We start from the raw sequence: 17,443 nt of genomic DNA on the forward strand, positions 1-17,443 counted from the left end.
GAGACAGGATTGTGTCGAGGCACAGATCTGGGGAACGGTACCAAAACATTTCTGCAGCAGTGAAGGTCCCCAAGAACACAGTGGCCTCCATCATTCTTAAATCGAAGAAGTTTGGAACTATCAAGACTCTTCCTAGAGCTGGCCGCCAGGCCAAACTGAGCAATTGGCGGAGAAGGGCCCTGGTAAGGGAGGTGGCCAAGAAGCCAATGGTCACTCTGACAGAGCTCCAGAGTTCCTCTGTGAAAATGTGAGAACCTTCCAGAAGGACAACCATCTCTGCAGCACTCCACCAATATTTGCCCTCGTGGCGCACGTTGAGTTTTGGCCACGAGAGAAAAATGCAACCAATCATAAGGTGGTATTTTTGTCTTAAAATAATGTTATACTGTGCTATTATATTTGGTTCTGTTATGTAGAATTCTATCATTATGTGATCTTGCAGACATTGATTCAGCTTTGATCTAACTTGATTAAACGAGCGCCATTCATCACTGAAATTCACCGGACTAGCTTGTTCTCTGGGAAGCCGAATGAGTAGAGCATCCCGTACATGGGCAGAAGCTTCGGGATCTGTGCAATACACAAAGATTAAATTGCATTGAATCTAATTAATCAAATCCATTGATTTACTGGGGTGCAGATAATCAATTACTCAAGAATCGATGGGTAAATATCACAAATTAAAATGACCTTCGAACAACTTCCCAAATCCAGTCTGTAGCTTTAATAAATGAATGGTTAATATTGAATATAAAACCCAAAAACAATGACTGATGCAAACCCAATGTTGAAATATTGAAAACCTCTTCAAAAGATGCAAACACAAAAGCCAGCAGTAAATAAAAGAATGATTTAATAGAATTTGAATCTTTTCCTTTCAAAAGCCATATTTTAAACATAAATTAGGCTTTAAGTCCCAACCTACATACATACAGCACAACAGCAGTTGAACCTCCATCACTGCAGTGAGAAAGACTGCAGACAGGCAAACAGACAAATTGTCCTCTGGCCAAGTCCATGTCTTGCCTCGAGTCAAAAGGGGGTAAGCCCCAAAAATAGACTCATCTACAGGCAAGCACCAACTAAACTGGAGGCGGTAGCATACCAGAATACATAAGAAAAAAAACTGTCATATTAGGATAGGCACAATGAGAATCGCTATACAGAAAAAACACGGGGGGAAAAAAAAAAATCACAGCACATCCATCTGGTGACATTGTTCTTTACATGAATGGAGCATTTGGGGAAGGAAAGTGTGACAGAAAGCTTGTTTCACAGAGAATCGTGGCCACAAAGGGAGAGGAGCTAAGTAAGGGTACATCTCGATAGTCTAAAATGGCCTCATCTCCCCTTCATCTGCACTCATGTGAAAACACAATAGGGTAGACTAGAGGACACCTACTGAGGCAATAGCTGTCTGTCTCGCTGTTCCACACCAGTGCAGATAAATAGAACGAGACAATCCGGAGCCACTTTTACTGCTGCAAATTAACGAAGCTCATTAAGAACATCCGGGATGTGGCTCGTACCAAAAGGAAACTCACCTCAGCGGCGATAGACCGCAAACGCCACAAAGCTAAAGAAAATGGTGATGCCCACCAGTGACGCGGTGGCGGGCGCGGTGAAGAATTGACGGTACTGTATCTGGAAGTACCAGAGCACAGACAGCATGAGCACAAACAGGGGCACCATGAGGCTGCCCACGTTGAGGGCCACGTGGACCTGATCGGCAGCCCGGGCCCCTGCTGGTGCTGCCCTGGTGGCGTGCTGGGAGATGTGGCAGTGCAAGACACAGTTGTCAGACAGGTTTAACGAGGCCAGTGTCTGGCCATCATCCTGTAGCAGCTGGCCTTGGTAGATGAGGCGCACCTGGTGCTCTTGACCGGCGAAGTAGGTCCTGAAGTGGGGTTGGGGAGAAAGGACAAGGGTTACATCAGAGTTAGGTAGTTTTCTGCTGGCTGCCATCACTCTCATATTGTGGTTAACCTCCGGAAAGACCACATGCAACATGTGGACATCTGCCGAGAGTGGTCTCAGACCAGATGATCGAGCAGATGTCATGAACTATATGTTGGAATGTATGCTTTATATGATGAGTTTAAGTAAGAAACTGCATGAATGTTGGCTATTATGTTGGACACTCACAGCTGTCCCCCAGTGTTTATGAAGTTAACATCTCAATTAAGTAATACAGACCACACTGAAGTGTCCTGGGATTTATTTGCGAGTTCTAAAGTAATGTAAAAAGAAAGAGGGATGATTGCAACTGTAATGTAACAACATCTCTGTTTAAAAAAAATATATATATGTTTTTTATAAAACATGCACCTCACATCGGATCATCTTGAAACTCTCTGTAAAGCTAACTTCCATCAAGGTTTTATTTGGTCTCCAATTGAATTGGTGGTATAGGCACATGTATATTTTATTACAAATCTCAAATTTGTGTCTACATTCAACTGGTTATGGTTAATTGTGATATACACGGATTGTACAAAACATTATGAAGACCTGCTCTTCCCATGACATACTGACCAGTTGAAAGCTATGATCCCTTATTGATGGCTCTTGTTAAATCCACTTCAATCACTGTACATGAAGGGGAGGAGACAGGTTAAAGACTGACCAGGTGAATCCAGGTGAAAGCTATGACCCCTTATTGATGGCGCTTGTTAAATCCACTTCAATCACTGTACATGAAGGATTTTTAAGCCTTGAGACAATAATTGAGACATGGATTGTGTATGTGTGTAATTCAGAGGGTGAATGGCCAAGACAAGTGCCTTTCAACGGGGTATAGAAGTAGGTGCCAGGCGCACCAGTTTGTGTCAAGAACTGCAACACTGCTGGGTTTGCGCTCAACATTTTGAGAATGGTCCACCACCAAAAGGACATCCAGCCAACTTGACACAAATGTGGGAAGCATTGGACACAACATGGTCCAACATCCCTGTGGAACACTTTCAACACCTTGTAGAGTCCATGCTAGGAAGGTGTTCTTAATGTTTTGTACACTCAGTGTATGGTGCCTGGCCTTAGCCTACGCAGTATATTATTCAGGCTACCCTAAAGTACTTTACCTTCTGCTAAAATTATTATAATAATAATAAAAATGTTCCAGGCGACAACAAATGTCTATTTCAGACTCAGTCCCATCCATAACAAAGGGTGTAACTTCCATAACCGTTGTTTTTTCTCTCCAAGGTAATATTGAAAATAACAATATTTTCAAATGTATGATTTTTGTGTTCAGTAGAGCCTTCCTTTGAAATGGCTAGCCATGTTTTTACCCAAGCCTTATGAACTCAGACTTATGCTAATATGTTCAATCTCCCCAAAAAGCTTGGCCATTCACATCCATAAAGTTTGCTTTTTGGGGTATACTCCCTCACCAAGGGGGACTATAGAAACACACACCAAACATTTAATGTATGTTCTGTTTGGCCATTCTCTAAGATAAAGTTGTGATATTGCATGGGGGTGTCACATCCAGAATGCTAGAATTGCCCTTATATTTTAGGTTCTGCTGGGGTAGGATAGTTCATTAGGCCCAAATCTATGGATTTCACATGATTGGGAATATAGATATGCATCTGTTGGTCACAGACACCTTTAAACAAAAAAAGAAGGGGCGTGGATCAGAAAACCAGTCAGTATCTGGTGTGACCATTTGCCTCACGCAGCGCGACATCTCCTTCGCATAGAGCTGATCAGGCTGTTGATTGTGGCTTGATGTCCCACTCCGGTTCAATGGCTGTGCAAAGTTGCTGGATATTGGCGGGAACTGGACACGCTGTCGTACATGTCAGTCCAGAGCATCCCAAACATGCTCAATGGGTGACATGCACGCAATGGAAGAACTGGGACATTTTCAGATTCCAGGAATTGTGTACAGATCCTTGCAACATGGGACCGTGCATTATCATGCTGAAACATGAGGTGATGGAGGTGGAAGAATGGCACAACAATGGGCCTCAGGATCTCATCACAGTATCTCTGTGCATTCAAATTTTGAATCGATAAAATGCAATTGTGTTTGTTGACCGTAGCTTATGCCTGCCCATACCATAACCCCACCGCTTGCCCACACTACGCCATACACGCTGTCTGCAATCTGCCTGGTACTCTGGCAACAGGTTTGGTAGGCATTCATGCAGTCAGCATGCCAATTGCACACTCCTCACAACTTGGCATTGTGTGAGAAAACATCACATTTTAAAAGTGGCCTTTTATTGTCTCCAGCACAAGCTGCCACACCTGTCAGGTGGATGGATTATCTTGGCAAAGGAGAAATGCTCAGCAATGGACGTAAACAAATTTGTGCACAAAATTTGAGAGTTTTAACTTTGTGTGCATGGAAAACTTCTGGGATCTTTTATTTCAGCTCATGAATACTTTACATGTTTTGTTTATATAACTGTTCAGTATAAGTTGAGACATTTATAAGTTCTATTCCTCAAGAACCAATTGCAATTGCTACACTCCCCTACTTATTTGGACAGTGAAGCTAAAACTTTACATTTTGCTCCAGCATTTTCTATTTGATATACAATGTTTCATATGACGTGACAGTACATGTCACCTTTTATTTTAGGGTATTTTCATACCTATCTGATTTACTGTTTAGAAATTAAATCACTTTATGTATCTAGTCCCCACATTTGAAGGGGTCATAAGTGTTTGGACAAATTCACTTAGTGTATTCAATTTTGTCAAAAGTTTATTTGATACCATATTCCTAGCACGCAATGACTACATTAAGCTTGTGACTACAAACTTGTTGGATGCATTTGCAATTTGTTTTGGTTGTGTTTGGAATTGTTGTGCCCAATAGAAATGAATTGTTAAGTAATCTAGTGTCATTTTGGAGTTAGTTTTATTGTGAATAAGAATAGAATATGTTTGAGCACTTCTAGATTAATGTGGATGCTACCACGGTTATGGATGATCATGGATAAATCGTTTATAATGATGAAACTCAGACGCAGTTACAGATGCAAAGAGCACACCCCCAAAACTATTTTTCCTGGGATAATTATTCCCCCGTAACTTTCTATAGTAAAATAGGGTCTGAGCTATGACATATGCAAAACTTTTTTTTTTTGAGTTTTTGGATAATTTACAACGCATTTGGAAAGTATTCAGGCCCCTTGATGTGCATTTTGTTGCGCATTTTGTTACGTTACTTATTCTAAATTGGATTAATAGTCCCTGTCCCCCCCATTGACACACAATACCTCATAACAAAGCAAAAACTGTTTAGATATTTTTGCAAATGTATTAAAAACAAAAACTGAAATAATACATTTACACAAGTATTCAGACCCTTTACTCAGTACTTTGTTGAAGCACCTTTGGCAGCGATTACAGCCTTGAGTCTTCTTGGGTATGATGCTACACACTTCTCACACTTGTATTTGAGGGGTTTGTCCCATTCTTCTTTGGAAATCCACTCAAGCTCTGTCAGGTTGGATGGGGAGCATCGCGGCACAGCTATTTTCAGGTCTCTCCAGAAATCTTCGATCGGGTTCAAGTCCGGACACTGGCTGGGCCACTCAAGGACATTCAGAGACTTATCCCGAAGCCACTCCTGCGTTGTGTTGCCTGTGAGCTTAGGGTTGTTGTCGTGTTGGAAGGTGAACCTTTGCCCCAGTCTGACGACCTGAGCACTCTGAGCAGGTTTTCATGAAGGATCTCTCTGTACTTTGCTCTATTCATCTTACCCTCAATCCTGACTAGTCTCCCAGTCCCTGCCGCTGAAAAACATTCCCACAGCATGACGCTACCACCACGCTTCACAGTAGGGATGGTGCCAGGGTTCCTCCAGACATGATGCTTGGCATTCCAGCCAAAGAGTTTAATCTTGGTTTCATCAGAAAAGAGAATCTGGTTTCTCATGGTCAGAGTCCTTTAGGTGCCTTTTGGCAAACTCCAAGTGGTCTGTCATGCATTTTACTGAGGAGTGGCTTCTGTCTGGCCACTCTATCATAAAGGCCTGTTTGGTGGAGTGCTGCAGAGATGGTTGTCCTTCTGGAAGATTCTCCACAGAAGAACTCTGGAGCTCTGTCAAAGTGACCATTGTGTCTTGGTCACCGCCCTAACCAAGGTCTTTCTCCCCCGATGCGCAGTTTGGCCGGGCGGCCAGCTCTAGGAAGAGTCTTGGTGGTTCCAAACAGGTGTGTGCCTTTCCAAATCATGTCCAATTAATTGAATTTGCCACAGATGGACTCCAATCAAGTTGTAGAAACATCACAAGGATGATCAATGGAAACAGGATGCACCTGAGCTCAATTTTGATTCTCATAGCAAAGGGACTGAATACTTATGTAAATGTGATATTTTTTTTGGGGGGTCATTAAATTTGCAGATGGGTAAACTTTGAGAACCTCCATTTCCTTAATATTTTGTAATTCAGGTCCAAAACGTCTCTTTCTGACCACTTCTACCATGGGCAAACATGTATGGAAGGTTTTGTTCAAATCAAAGGGGGTGAGGTAAACGAGTGATTGAATTCATATAGAACATCCCTTAGTAAATCTAACCCTACAACATAAACAATGGTTTCCCACTTTGAAATAAGCTACATAGTTAAGGGCACCACATTATAAATTGTACACGATCTTCAAATGAGACTCAGCAGTATGTTGCCACAAGCAGCAGTATTTTTTATTTGGAAATACACTTTCGTGTTTTGGATATTTTCAAATACACAGCCCAAACCAACTAGTCTTCTTCAAATAGACGTAGTTGTAAATGCCTGCCAATACTTTCTAAATGCATTTAATACTAAATTAAATATAGATGTATTTTCAAATAACCTAATCTAAATGGTTTTTGCCAAATGTATTTGAAAATAATTTAAATATAGTTCTATGAACGCAGGTCTGATTGATACACACCCACCCCTTCACCTCTGCCAGCCTCAATAGTGGTCGGCACCAGTGTGAATCTACGTAAACACACTACCCAAATCTTAACCATAGGGATTATATTCAAACAATCTTACTACAACCCACAAATCCCTAGTTTCTGCCTAAGTATTTGGAAGACGATTAAGTCGATTCCCTTGATGCTATAAGTCAGCCTAAAAAGCATCCTGAAACACCTTGCCATGTGTGTCACCATCCCCAAGGTCTATTAGGAGAGACAGAATGCTGTGAGAAGGCTCTGTTAAGAATGAGTTACCCTTGGACTTGGTTAATACCTGCAAGTCTCTGCATAAAGGTTCAATTACATATATTTTTTTAAAATACGTTTAAACTTGCAGATAGTCCCTGAAAAAATAGGAGGAAGTGTAGGTCTACTTGTAAAGCTGCCCTCTTAACTAAGAGGCAAACAAAATTGAATGTGTCTCAAGTGTTCATATGAATGAATAGGCCAAATGCAATAGATAGATACAAACCTCAAAAGAATAGGTACCTTTTGATGTAACCAATGGTGTCCTCAGGCTTGACCTGGGCCATCCTCTCTGTGTCGTTGAGGAACTTAAGACGCAAGACCATGTTCCTCTCGGCAGCGGCAGTAGTATCCACATCAGGGAAGTGGCTGTCACTTGAGGCACTGTCTAGTGGACTCGGGGTGGGGAAAGAAGGGGAAGGAGAGGGGCCGGCTCCAGCCTGGCCACCTCCGACGCCCTCTCGGTGTCTCACACCATCCCTCCTGAAGCCCGACCCCTCTTCTTCCAGAAGGCTGCTCTCTCCACCTGCCCCCTCTACTCCCCTTTCTCCACCCACCTCAGGAATCTGTCCTCCTGCCTCTGCCTTACCTTCCTCCCCCAAAGGTGGGGTCAGGCTGACCAGAGTGGTTGTGGTAGGTGGCAACTCCGAACTGTCGCTGTCATTGGTGGTGATGTTATTGGGAGCCGGGTGCGGATCAAAGGGGGCGGTCCGGAGCTGGAGGGAGGCAGAGACTGAAGAGGAGGAGGATGAGGTAGGGGGTGTGGTGAAGAGGTTTTCGGGGGGCTCGGCCGTGTGCGTGGAGGCCCAGGCAATCACCAGTACCAGCAGCAGGAGGACCGCACCAAAGAGCAGGGTGACCTCGTCCCCCACCCCCTCGATTAGAGCCATACCCAGGCCGGGGGTCCCACACTAAGGCAAGGTTTGACTAGGCACCTGGAACAAAGGAGGAGGGAGGAAAAGGATTTGGTTGGGGCTCAGTCTAACACATACTCAAATGGTTTGCCTAGCCAGAGCTTAGTCAAATATGACATTCATGTAGGCAACATTGAGGTGTTCAGTTCTTACGGCACAAAGTCTACTCAATTATAGATTGTTAAAATCATAAATAAAAACCATGTTTCAAAACAGAAATTGCACTATTCAGCACATTTCTCCATGACATCCGAAAAATAGGAGCATCTAAGATAGATTGGTCTGCCTGCACAAAGTCTGCTCATGGGCGTTACTTGCAAGAGGAAGTTGAATTGAGTTCTTGAGCTGCAATGTTTGTAGGGGGCATGGTAGTGGTTGTGGCCAACATTTGTTAAGGCCCTCTTGGTCACAGAGACAATATTTTGCTTTTTAAAGCAATGATACACTTTTTGTCTTGGGGCTGAGAAAACATTTCAGCTTTAAGCTAATTTCTTGATATTCTTTTTCATTGTGACATGGCTTAATCCGTCTTCTTACACTATCTGAGCGACTCAAACATTTTAACAATTGTGGCCACATGCCACGACATTTTATGAATTTTAGATTGTCTCCAACTGTCTAGTTTTTAATTTGTGACTGTTAGTTCTCCAAGATTCTTAGTCAAAAACACTTTGTTTTTAGTCATTTCAGTTTACACTGACAATGTTTACCATCAAGAAATATAAAACAATACATTAAGTTTTGTTTATTTTTTTGGAGTGGCGGCAACTAGGCTTGGGCGGTATCTAGATTGTCAAACTGACCTTGTGCCATCACGGGCCATCCCACCAGACAGGTGTACCATATCAAGAAACTGATTAAACAGCATTATCATGACACAGGTGCACCTTGTTCTGGGGATAATAAAAGGGCACTCTAAAATGTCCAGTTAAGTTTTGTCGCAACATAAAGACACAGATGTCTCAAGTTTTGAGGGAGCGTGCAATTGGCATGCTGACTGCAGGAATGTCCACCAGAGCTGTTGCCAGAGAATGTAATGTTAATTTCTCTACCATAAGACGCCTCAAACGTCTTTTACGAATCAAATCAAATGTTATTGTTCACATAAACATGGTTAGCGAGTGTAGCAAAATGCTTGTGCTTCTAGTTCTGACCGTGCAGTAATATCTAACAACTTTACAACAATGACCTTATACACACAAGTGTAAAGGGAAGAATAAGAATATGTACATATAAATATATGGATGAGCGATGGCCGAACAGCATAGGCAAGATGCAGTAGATGGTATCGAGTACAGTATATACATATAAGATGAATAATGTAGGGCATATAAACATATAAAGTGGCATTTTTAAAGTGGCTAGTGATACATTTATTACATCCAATTTTTAATTAATAAAGTGGCTAGAGATGAGTCCGTATGTTGGCAGCAGCCACTCACTCTTAGTGATGGCTGTTTATCAGTCTGATGGCCTTGAGATAAAAGCTGTTTTTCAGTCTCTCGGTCCCTGCTTTGATGCACCTGTACCGACCTCGCCTTCTGGATAATAGCGGGGTGAACAGGCAGTGGCTCGGGTGGTTGTTGTCCTTGATGATCTTTTTGGCCTTTCTGTGACATCGGGTGTTGTAGGAGGGCAGATAGTTTGCCCCCGGTGATGCGTTGTGCAGACCTCACTACCCTCTGGAGAGCCTTGCGGTTGTGGGCGGTGCCATTGCCGTACCAGGCGGTGATACAGCCCGACAGGATGCCCTCGATTGTGCATCCGTAAAAGTTTGTGAGTGTTTTAGGTGGCAAGCCAAATTTCTTCAGCCTCCTGAGGTTACGCCTTCTTCATCATAATGTCTGTGTGGGTGGACCATTTCAGTTTGTCCGTGATGTGTACGCCGAGGAACATGAAACTTTCCAACTCCTCCACTACTGTCCCATCGATGTGGATAGGGGGGTGTACACTCTGCTGTTTCCTGAAGTCCACGATCATCTCCTTTGCTTTGTTGACGTTGAGTGTGAGGTTATTTTCATGACACCACACTCCCGAGGGCCCACAACTCCTCCCTGTAGGCCGTCTTGTCGTTGTTGGTAATCAAGCCTACCACTGTAGTGTCGTCTGCAAACTTGATGATTGAGTTGGAGGCGTGCATGGCCACGCAGTCATGGGTGAACAGGGAGTACAGGAGAGGGCTGAGAACAAACCCTTGTGGGGCCCCAATGTTGAGGATCAGCGGGGTGGAGATGTTTCCTACCCTCACCACCTGGGGGCGGCCTGTCAGAAAGTCCAGGACCCAGTTGCACAGGGCGGGGTCGAGACCCAGGGTCTGGAGTTTAATGACGAATTTGGAAGGTATAATGGTGTTAAATGCTGAGCTGTAATCGATGAACAGCATTCTTACTTATGGTTGAAGTTGGAAGTTTACATACACCTTAGCTAAATACATTTAAACTAAGTTTTTCACAATTCCGGACATTTAATCCGCATAAAAAATTCCCTGTCTTAGGGCAGTGAGGATCACCACTTTATTTTAAGAATGTGAAATGTCAGAATAATAGTAGAGAGAATGATTTATTTCAGCTTTAATTTCTTTCATCACATTCCCAGTGTGTCAGAAGTTTACATACACTCCATTACTATTTGGTAGCATTGCCTTTAAATTGTTTAACTTGGGTCAAATGTTTTGGGTAGCCTTCCACAAGCTTCCCACAATAAGTTGGGTGAATTTTGGCCCATTCCTCCTGACAGAGCTTGTGTAACTGAGTCAGGTTTGTATAGGCCTCCTTGCTCGCACACGCTTTTTCAGTTCTGCCCACAGATTTTCTATAGGATTGAGGTCAGGGCTTTGATGGCCACTCCAATACCTTGACTTTGTTGTCCTTAAGCCATTTTGCGAGAACTTTAGAAGTATGCTTGGGGTCATTGTCCATTTGGAAGACCCATTTTCGACCAAGCTTTAACTTCCTGACTGACGTCTTGAGATGTTGCTTCAATATATATTCACATAATTTTCCTACCTCATGATGCCATCTATTTTGTGAAGTGCACCAGTCCCCTCTGCAGCAAAGCACCCCCACAACATGCTGCTGCCACCCCCGTGCTTCACTGTTGGGATGGTGTTCTTCCGCTTGCAAGCTCCCCACTTTTTCCTCCAAACATAATAATGGTTCATTATGGCTAAACAGTTCTATTCATCAGACCTGAGGACATTTCTCCAAAAAGTATGATCATTGTCCCCATGTGCAGTTGTAAACCGTAGTCTGGCTTTTTTATGGCGGTTTTGGAGCAGTGGCTTCTTCCATGCGGAGCGGCCTTTCAGGTTACGTCGATATAGGACTCGTTTTACTGTGGAAAAAGATACTTTTGTACCCGTTGTTCTGGGATTGATTTGCACTTTTTGCACCAAAGCACATTAATCTCTAGGAGACAGAATACGTCTCCTTCCTGAGGTATGACAGCTGTGTGGTCCCATGGTGGTTATACTTGCGTACTATTTTTTGTACAGATGAACATGGTACCTTCAGGCGTTTGGAAATTGCTCCCAAGAATGAACCAGACTTGTGAGGTCTACAATTATTTTTCTGAGGTCTTGTCTGATATCTTTTGATTTCCCCATGATGTCAAGCAAAGAGGCACTGAGTTTGAAGGTAGGCCTTGAAATACATCCACAGGTACACCTCCAATTGACTCAAATGATGTCAATTAGCCTATCAGAACCTTCTAAAGCCATGACATTCTTTTCTGGAATTTTCCAAGCTGTTTAAAGGCACAGTCAACTTAGTGTATGTACACTTCTGACCCACTGGAATTGTGATACAGTGAATTATAAGTGATATAATCCATCTGTAAACAATTGTTGGAAAAATGACTTGTGTCATGCAAAGTATTTGTCCTAACCGACTTGCCAAATCTATAGTTTGTTAACAAGAAATTTGTGGGAGTGGTTGAAAAACAAGTTTTAATGACTCCAACCTAAGTGTATGTAAACTTCTGACTTCAACTGTAGATATTCCTCTTGTCCAGATGGAATAGTGCAGTGTGCAGTGTGATTGCGTCATCTGTGGACCTACTGGGGCGGTAAGCAAATTGGAGTGGGTCTAGGGTGTCAGGTAGGGTGGAGGTGATATGTTCCTTGACTAGTCTCTCAAAGCACTTTATGATGACGGAAGTGAGTGCTACAGGGCGATAGTCATTTAGCTCAGTTACATTCGCGTTCTTGGGAACAGGAACAATGGTGGCCCCCTTGAAGCATGTGGGAACAGCAGACTGGGATAAGGATCGATTGAATATGTCCGTAAACACACCAGCCAGCTGGTCTGCGCATGCTCTGAGGATGCGGCTAGGGATGCTGTCTGGGCCGGCAGCCTTGCGAGGGCTAACACGTTTAAATGTTTTACTCACGTTGGCTGCGGTGAAGGAGATCCCGCAGATTTTGGTAGCGGGCCGTGTCAGTGGCACTGTATTGTCCTCAAAGTGAGCAAAGAAGTTTTTAGTTTGCCTGGGAGCAAGACATCGGTGTCCACTACGGGGCTGGTTTTCTTTTTGTAATCCGTGATTGACTGTAGACCCTGCCACAAACGTCTTGTGTCTGAGCCGTTGAATAGCGACTCTACTTTGTTTCTATACTGACGCTTAGCTTGTTTGATTGCCTTGCAGAGTGAATTGCTACACTCTTTGTATTCGGTCATGTTTCCGGTCGCCTTGCCACAACTAAAAGCAGTGGTTCATGCTTTGAGTTTTGCACGAATGCTCCCATCAATCCACAGTTTCTGGTTGGGGAAGGTTTTAATAGTCACCGTAAGTACAGCATCACCGATGCACTTGCACTCGCTCACCGAATCAGCACACACATCAATGTTGTTGTCTGAAGCTATCCAGAACATATCCCAGTCCACGTGATCGAAGCAATCTTGAAGCGTTTAATCCGATTGGTGAGACCAGCATTGAACAGACCTGAGCACGGGCGTTTCTTGTTTTAGTTTCTGTCTGTAGGCTGGGAGCAACAAAATGGACATAAAAGTCATGGTCAGATTGGTTCGAGAGGAGGGCGGGGAAGGGCTTTGTATGCATCGCGGAGAGAGTAACAATGATCCAGAAGTTTGCCAGCCCGGGTCGTGCAAAATCCCCAGCTACAATAAATGCATCCTCAGGATATATGGTTTCCAGTTTACATAGAGTCCAATGAAGTTCTTTCAGGGTCGTCGAGGTGTCTGCTTGGGGGGGATATACACGACTGTGATTATAATCTAAGAAAATTCTCTTGGTAGATAATGCGGTCGACATTTGATTGTAAGGGATTCTAGGTCAGGTGAACAAAAGGATGTAAGTTCCTGTATGTTGTTATGATCACACCATGACTCGTTAATCATAAGGCATATACACCCCCGCCCTTCTTAATTAACAGAAAGATGTTTGTTTCTGTTGGAGCGATGCATGAAGAAACCGGGTGGCTGTACCGACTCTGCTAACATATCCCGAGTGAGCCATGTTTCCGTGAAACAGAGAATGTTACAATCTCTGAAATGCTACCCTTGCTCGGATTTCGTCTATCTTGTTGTCAAGAGACTGGACATTGGCAAGTGGTATGCTCAGGAGCGATGCGCAATGTGCCCGTCTACGGAGCCTGACTAGAAGACTGCTCTGTCTTCCCCTCCTGCGGCGCCATTGTTTTGGGACGCCTACTGGGATTCGATCGATTGTTCTGGGTGGTGGTCCAAACAGAGGATCCGCTTCGGGAAAGTCCTATTCCTTTTCGTAATGTTGGTAATTTGCCGTTGCTCTTATATCCAATAGTACTTCCCGGCTGTATGTGATAAGACTTAAAATTTCCTGGGGTAACATAGTGTAATAAATAATACATACAAAAATAAAATACTGCATAGTTTCCTAAGAACGCGAAGTGAGGCAACCATCTCTGTCGGCGCCAGGTTTACCGTGTAAGAGAATTTGGCAGTACATTCAGACAGCCTAACAACCACAGACCATGTTTATAGCGTCGTGTGGGCTAGCGGTTTTCTGATGTCAACGTTGTAAACAGAGTGCCCCATGGTGGCAGTAGGGTTATGGTATGGCAGGGATAAGCTACAAACAATGAACACAATTGCATTTTATCAATTGGCAATTTCAATGCACAAAAATACCATTACGAGATCCTGAGGCCCATTTTTTTTCTTTTACAAATTTGTGACCAAATTTATATTTTTGGCAACTTTTACTTCACTACTTTCCTAAAGAAAATAATGTATGTTTTACTCCACTTTCCCTGACACCCAAAAGTACTTGGTACATTTTGAATGCTTATCAGAACAGGACAATTGTCTAATTCACACACTTATCAAGAGAACATCCCTGGTCATCCCTACTGACTCTGATTTGGCAGACTCACTAAACACATGCTTATTTTATAAATGATGTCTGAGTGTTGGAGCATGCCCCTGGCTATACGTAAATAAAAAATGATGGCATCTGGTTTGCTTTATATAAGGAATTGGAAATTATTTACTTTTGATACTTTAGTATATTTTAGAAATTACAATTACTTGTTGGTACTTAAGTATTAAAAACAAATACTTAGACTTTTACTCAAGTAGTAATTTATTGGGTGACTTTCCCTTTTACTAAAGTAATTTTCTATTAAAAAGTTATCTTTAATTTTACTCATGTAAAAGTAAAGATATACTTGCCCTTTGCCAAGCCATCATTGTAAATAAGAATTCGTTTTTAACTGACCTGCCTGGTAAAAAAACATTAATAATAACTCAATTACTTGTCTTGTATATTCAGACAGTCAATGACAACTGTGGGGTCAAAAAGTCCTGCTATGTGGTGATCGGTCTCTCTGTGATCCTGAACGTAATGATAGGCTATTTATTGGTCAATATTTATTGGATACAAAGTAAGTAGTTAACTGACCTACCATAAATTCTGCATTAGTAGCTACCACCAACTAGTTAGTTAGTTTTAGTGAACAAGGTCGTGACTACACACTTCGACTAACTTACACTAGAAAGCTAACACAAACTATCTAACGTTAGTTTGCTAACAAGCCAGGCCTAGTTAGTTACCTAGCTACGTACGTTCACAAGTTCCTTAACCATTGGCTCTACGAGGGCAGTTGGTTAACTTTAACTTATCTCCTGCAAACTCGCTTAGCTAGCTAGTTACACACTATCGTCGCCAGCAGGTAGCTAACTAGTATAGCTGCTAGTTACCTAGACTAGCAAGCATCCGCCTAGCCCTAACAGGTAGTCATTCGTCAAATATCCCAACAATTCAAGCCATAGTAGCTAGCTAACTATTAACTGTAGCGGCTCTAACGGCAAAAGATTAATCAACCAGAGTTTAATGTCAATCAAACGAACGACTAGTGTTACTACAACAATACTTCAACAAAATATATGCATAGTAGAACTTACTGTTAACATTTGAAATAGCATCATTGTAGCTAAATCATTATCCAATTTGATGTGCACTTCCTTACATCAGCATTTCGTCATCAACATTAAAAAAGTACTTCCGGGTCACGGAATATCAAAAGTTTTCAAAATAAAAGTGTGTATGTGTATATATTTAATTATGTGTCATATATATATATATATATATATATATATATATAATTATTATGTGTATACATGTGTGTGTATACATAAACAAAAAAACTGTCCAAACATTAACAATGATTCATATTTGTTCATATTTATGTGACATTTGCATTATTTGTGGGTTTTAAAACATTTTCCAAAGTTAAATAAATGCCCCCAATGCATTAGGCCTATAAATTACATGTTGGCTTAATGAGGCAAAAATGTGTATGTGTGGATGTAAAAGTGGGGTTGGAAATACTCAGTAGGGTCTTCTTAACAGCTTCTACCCACAAGCCATAAGACTCCTGAATGGCTAATCAAATGGCTACCCAGACTATTTGCATTGTCCCCCCCCTTCTACACTGCGGCTGCTACTCTCTGTTATTATCACTTTAATAACTATACCTAAATGTACATATTACCTCAATTACCTCAACACCGGTGCACATGCACATTGACTCTACCAGTACCCCCTGTAAATAGCCCCGCTATTGTTATTTATTGCTGCTCTTTAATGATTTGTTATTCTTATCTCGTACTTTTTTTTTAAGGTATTTTCTTACAACTGCATTGTTGGTTAAGCACTTGTAAAGTAAGCATTTCACTGTAAGGTCTACCTACACCTGTTGTATTCAGCAAATAAGATTTGATTTGATCTATACTGAACAAAAATATAAATGCAACAATTTCAACAATTTTACTAAGGTATAGTTCATGTAAGGAAATCAGTCAATTTAAAAAAAAAATGTATTAGGCCCTAATCTATGGATTTCACATGAAGTAGGTGGGCCTGGGAGGGCAAAGGCTCACCCACTTGGGAAACTGACTCACCCACTGGGGAGCAAGGCCCAGCCAGTCAGAATGAGTCCCCACAAAAGGGCTTTATTACAGACAGAAATACTCCTCTGTTTCATGACTTATGCTAGAGAAATTCACATTAAATTCTCTATCAACAGCTCTGGTGGACATTCCTTCTGTAATAAGCTCACATAGTTGCTGTCACAAACTCCACACAGTTGTCATTGACTAGTTGGATATTAATTTAAAATCAAATCCAATTTGTCACATGCGCCAAATACAACAGTGAAATGTAGGTATAGTTAAAGTGACTATGCATAGATAATAAACAGAGTAGCTGCAGCGTAAAAGGGGGGGTGGTTGCAAATAGTCTGGGTAGCCATTTGAATAGCTGTTCAGAATCTTATGGCTTGGGGGTAGAAGCTGTTAAGAAGTTTTTGGGACCTAGACTTGGCGCACCGGTACTGCTTGCCTTGCGGTAGCAGAGAAAACAGTCCATGACTAGGGTGGCTGGAGTCTGACCATTTTTAGGGCCTTCCTCTGACATCGCCTGGTATTGAGGTCCTGGATGGCAAGAAACTTGGCCCCAGTGATGTACAAAGCCGTTCACACTACGCTCTGTAGTGCCTTCGGTCGGAGGCCGAGCAGTTGCCATACCAGGCAGTGATGTAACCAGTCAGGATGCTCTCGATCGTGCAGCTGTAGAACTTTTTGAGGATCTGAGGACGCATGCCAAATCTTTTCAGTCTCCTGATGGGGAATTGTCTTTGTCATGCCCTCTTCACGACTGTTTTGGTGTGTTTGAACCATGATAGTTTGTTGTTGATGTGGACACCAAGGAACTTGAAGCTCTCAACCTGCTCCATTACAGCCCTGTCGATGAGAATTATCTTCTTTGTCTTGATCACATTGAGGGAGAGGTTGCTGTCCTGGCACCACACGGCCAGTTCTCTGACCTCCTCCCCGTAGGCTGTCTCATCGTTG

General features: G+C 42.4%; 1 protein-coding gene across 1 annotated transcript; it reads right to left on the bottom strand.

The window, feature by feature from the left end:
• Positions 1–836: 836 nt before the first annotated feature.
• On the bottom strand, positions 837–15,604 carry tmub1 (transmembrane and ubiquitin-like domain containing 1). Its single transcript, XM_024403977.2, has 3 exons — positions 15,494–15,604; positions 7,420–8,111; positions 837–1,897 (listed from the first exon to the last, which is right to left on the bottom strand). The coding sequence occupies exons 2-3, from the start codon at positions 8,064–8,066 to the stop codon at positions 1,546–1,548; spliced, it is 999 nt and encodes a 332-aa protein (XP_024259745.1). The 5' UTR covers positions 8,067–8,111; positions 15,494–15,604; the 3' UTR covers positions 837–1,545.
• Between the last annotated feature and the right edge of the window lie 1,839 nt (positions 15,605–17,443).

Source organism: Oncorhynchus tshawytscha, linkage group LG10 (genome assembly GCF_018296145.1).
Source record: "Oncorhynchus tshawytscha isolate Ot180627B linkage group LG10, Otsh_v2.0, whole genome shotgun sequence".
Classification (NCBI taxonomy): Eukaryota; Metazoa; Chordata; class Actinopteri; order Salmoniformes; family Salmonidae; genus Oncorhynchus; species Oncorhynchus tshawytscha.

Excerpts from the sequence above, each read along its gene's own strand:
- tmub1 (XM_024403977.2), bottom strand. The coding sequence starts at position 8,066 with ATGGCTCTAATCGAGGGGGTGGGGGACGAGGTCACCCTGCTCTTTGGT. Across the intron at positions 1,898-7,419 it reads ACCATTGGTTACATCAAAAG|GACCTACTTCGCCGGTCAAG; the intron begins GTACCTATTCTT and ends ACCCCACTTCAG.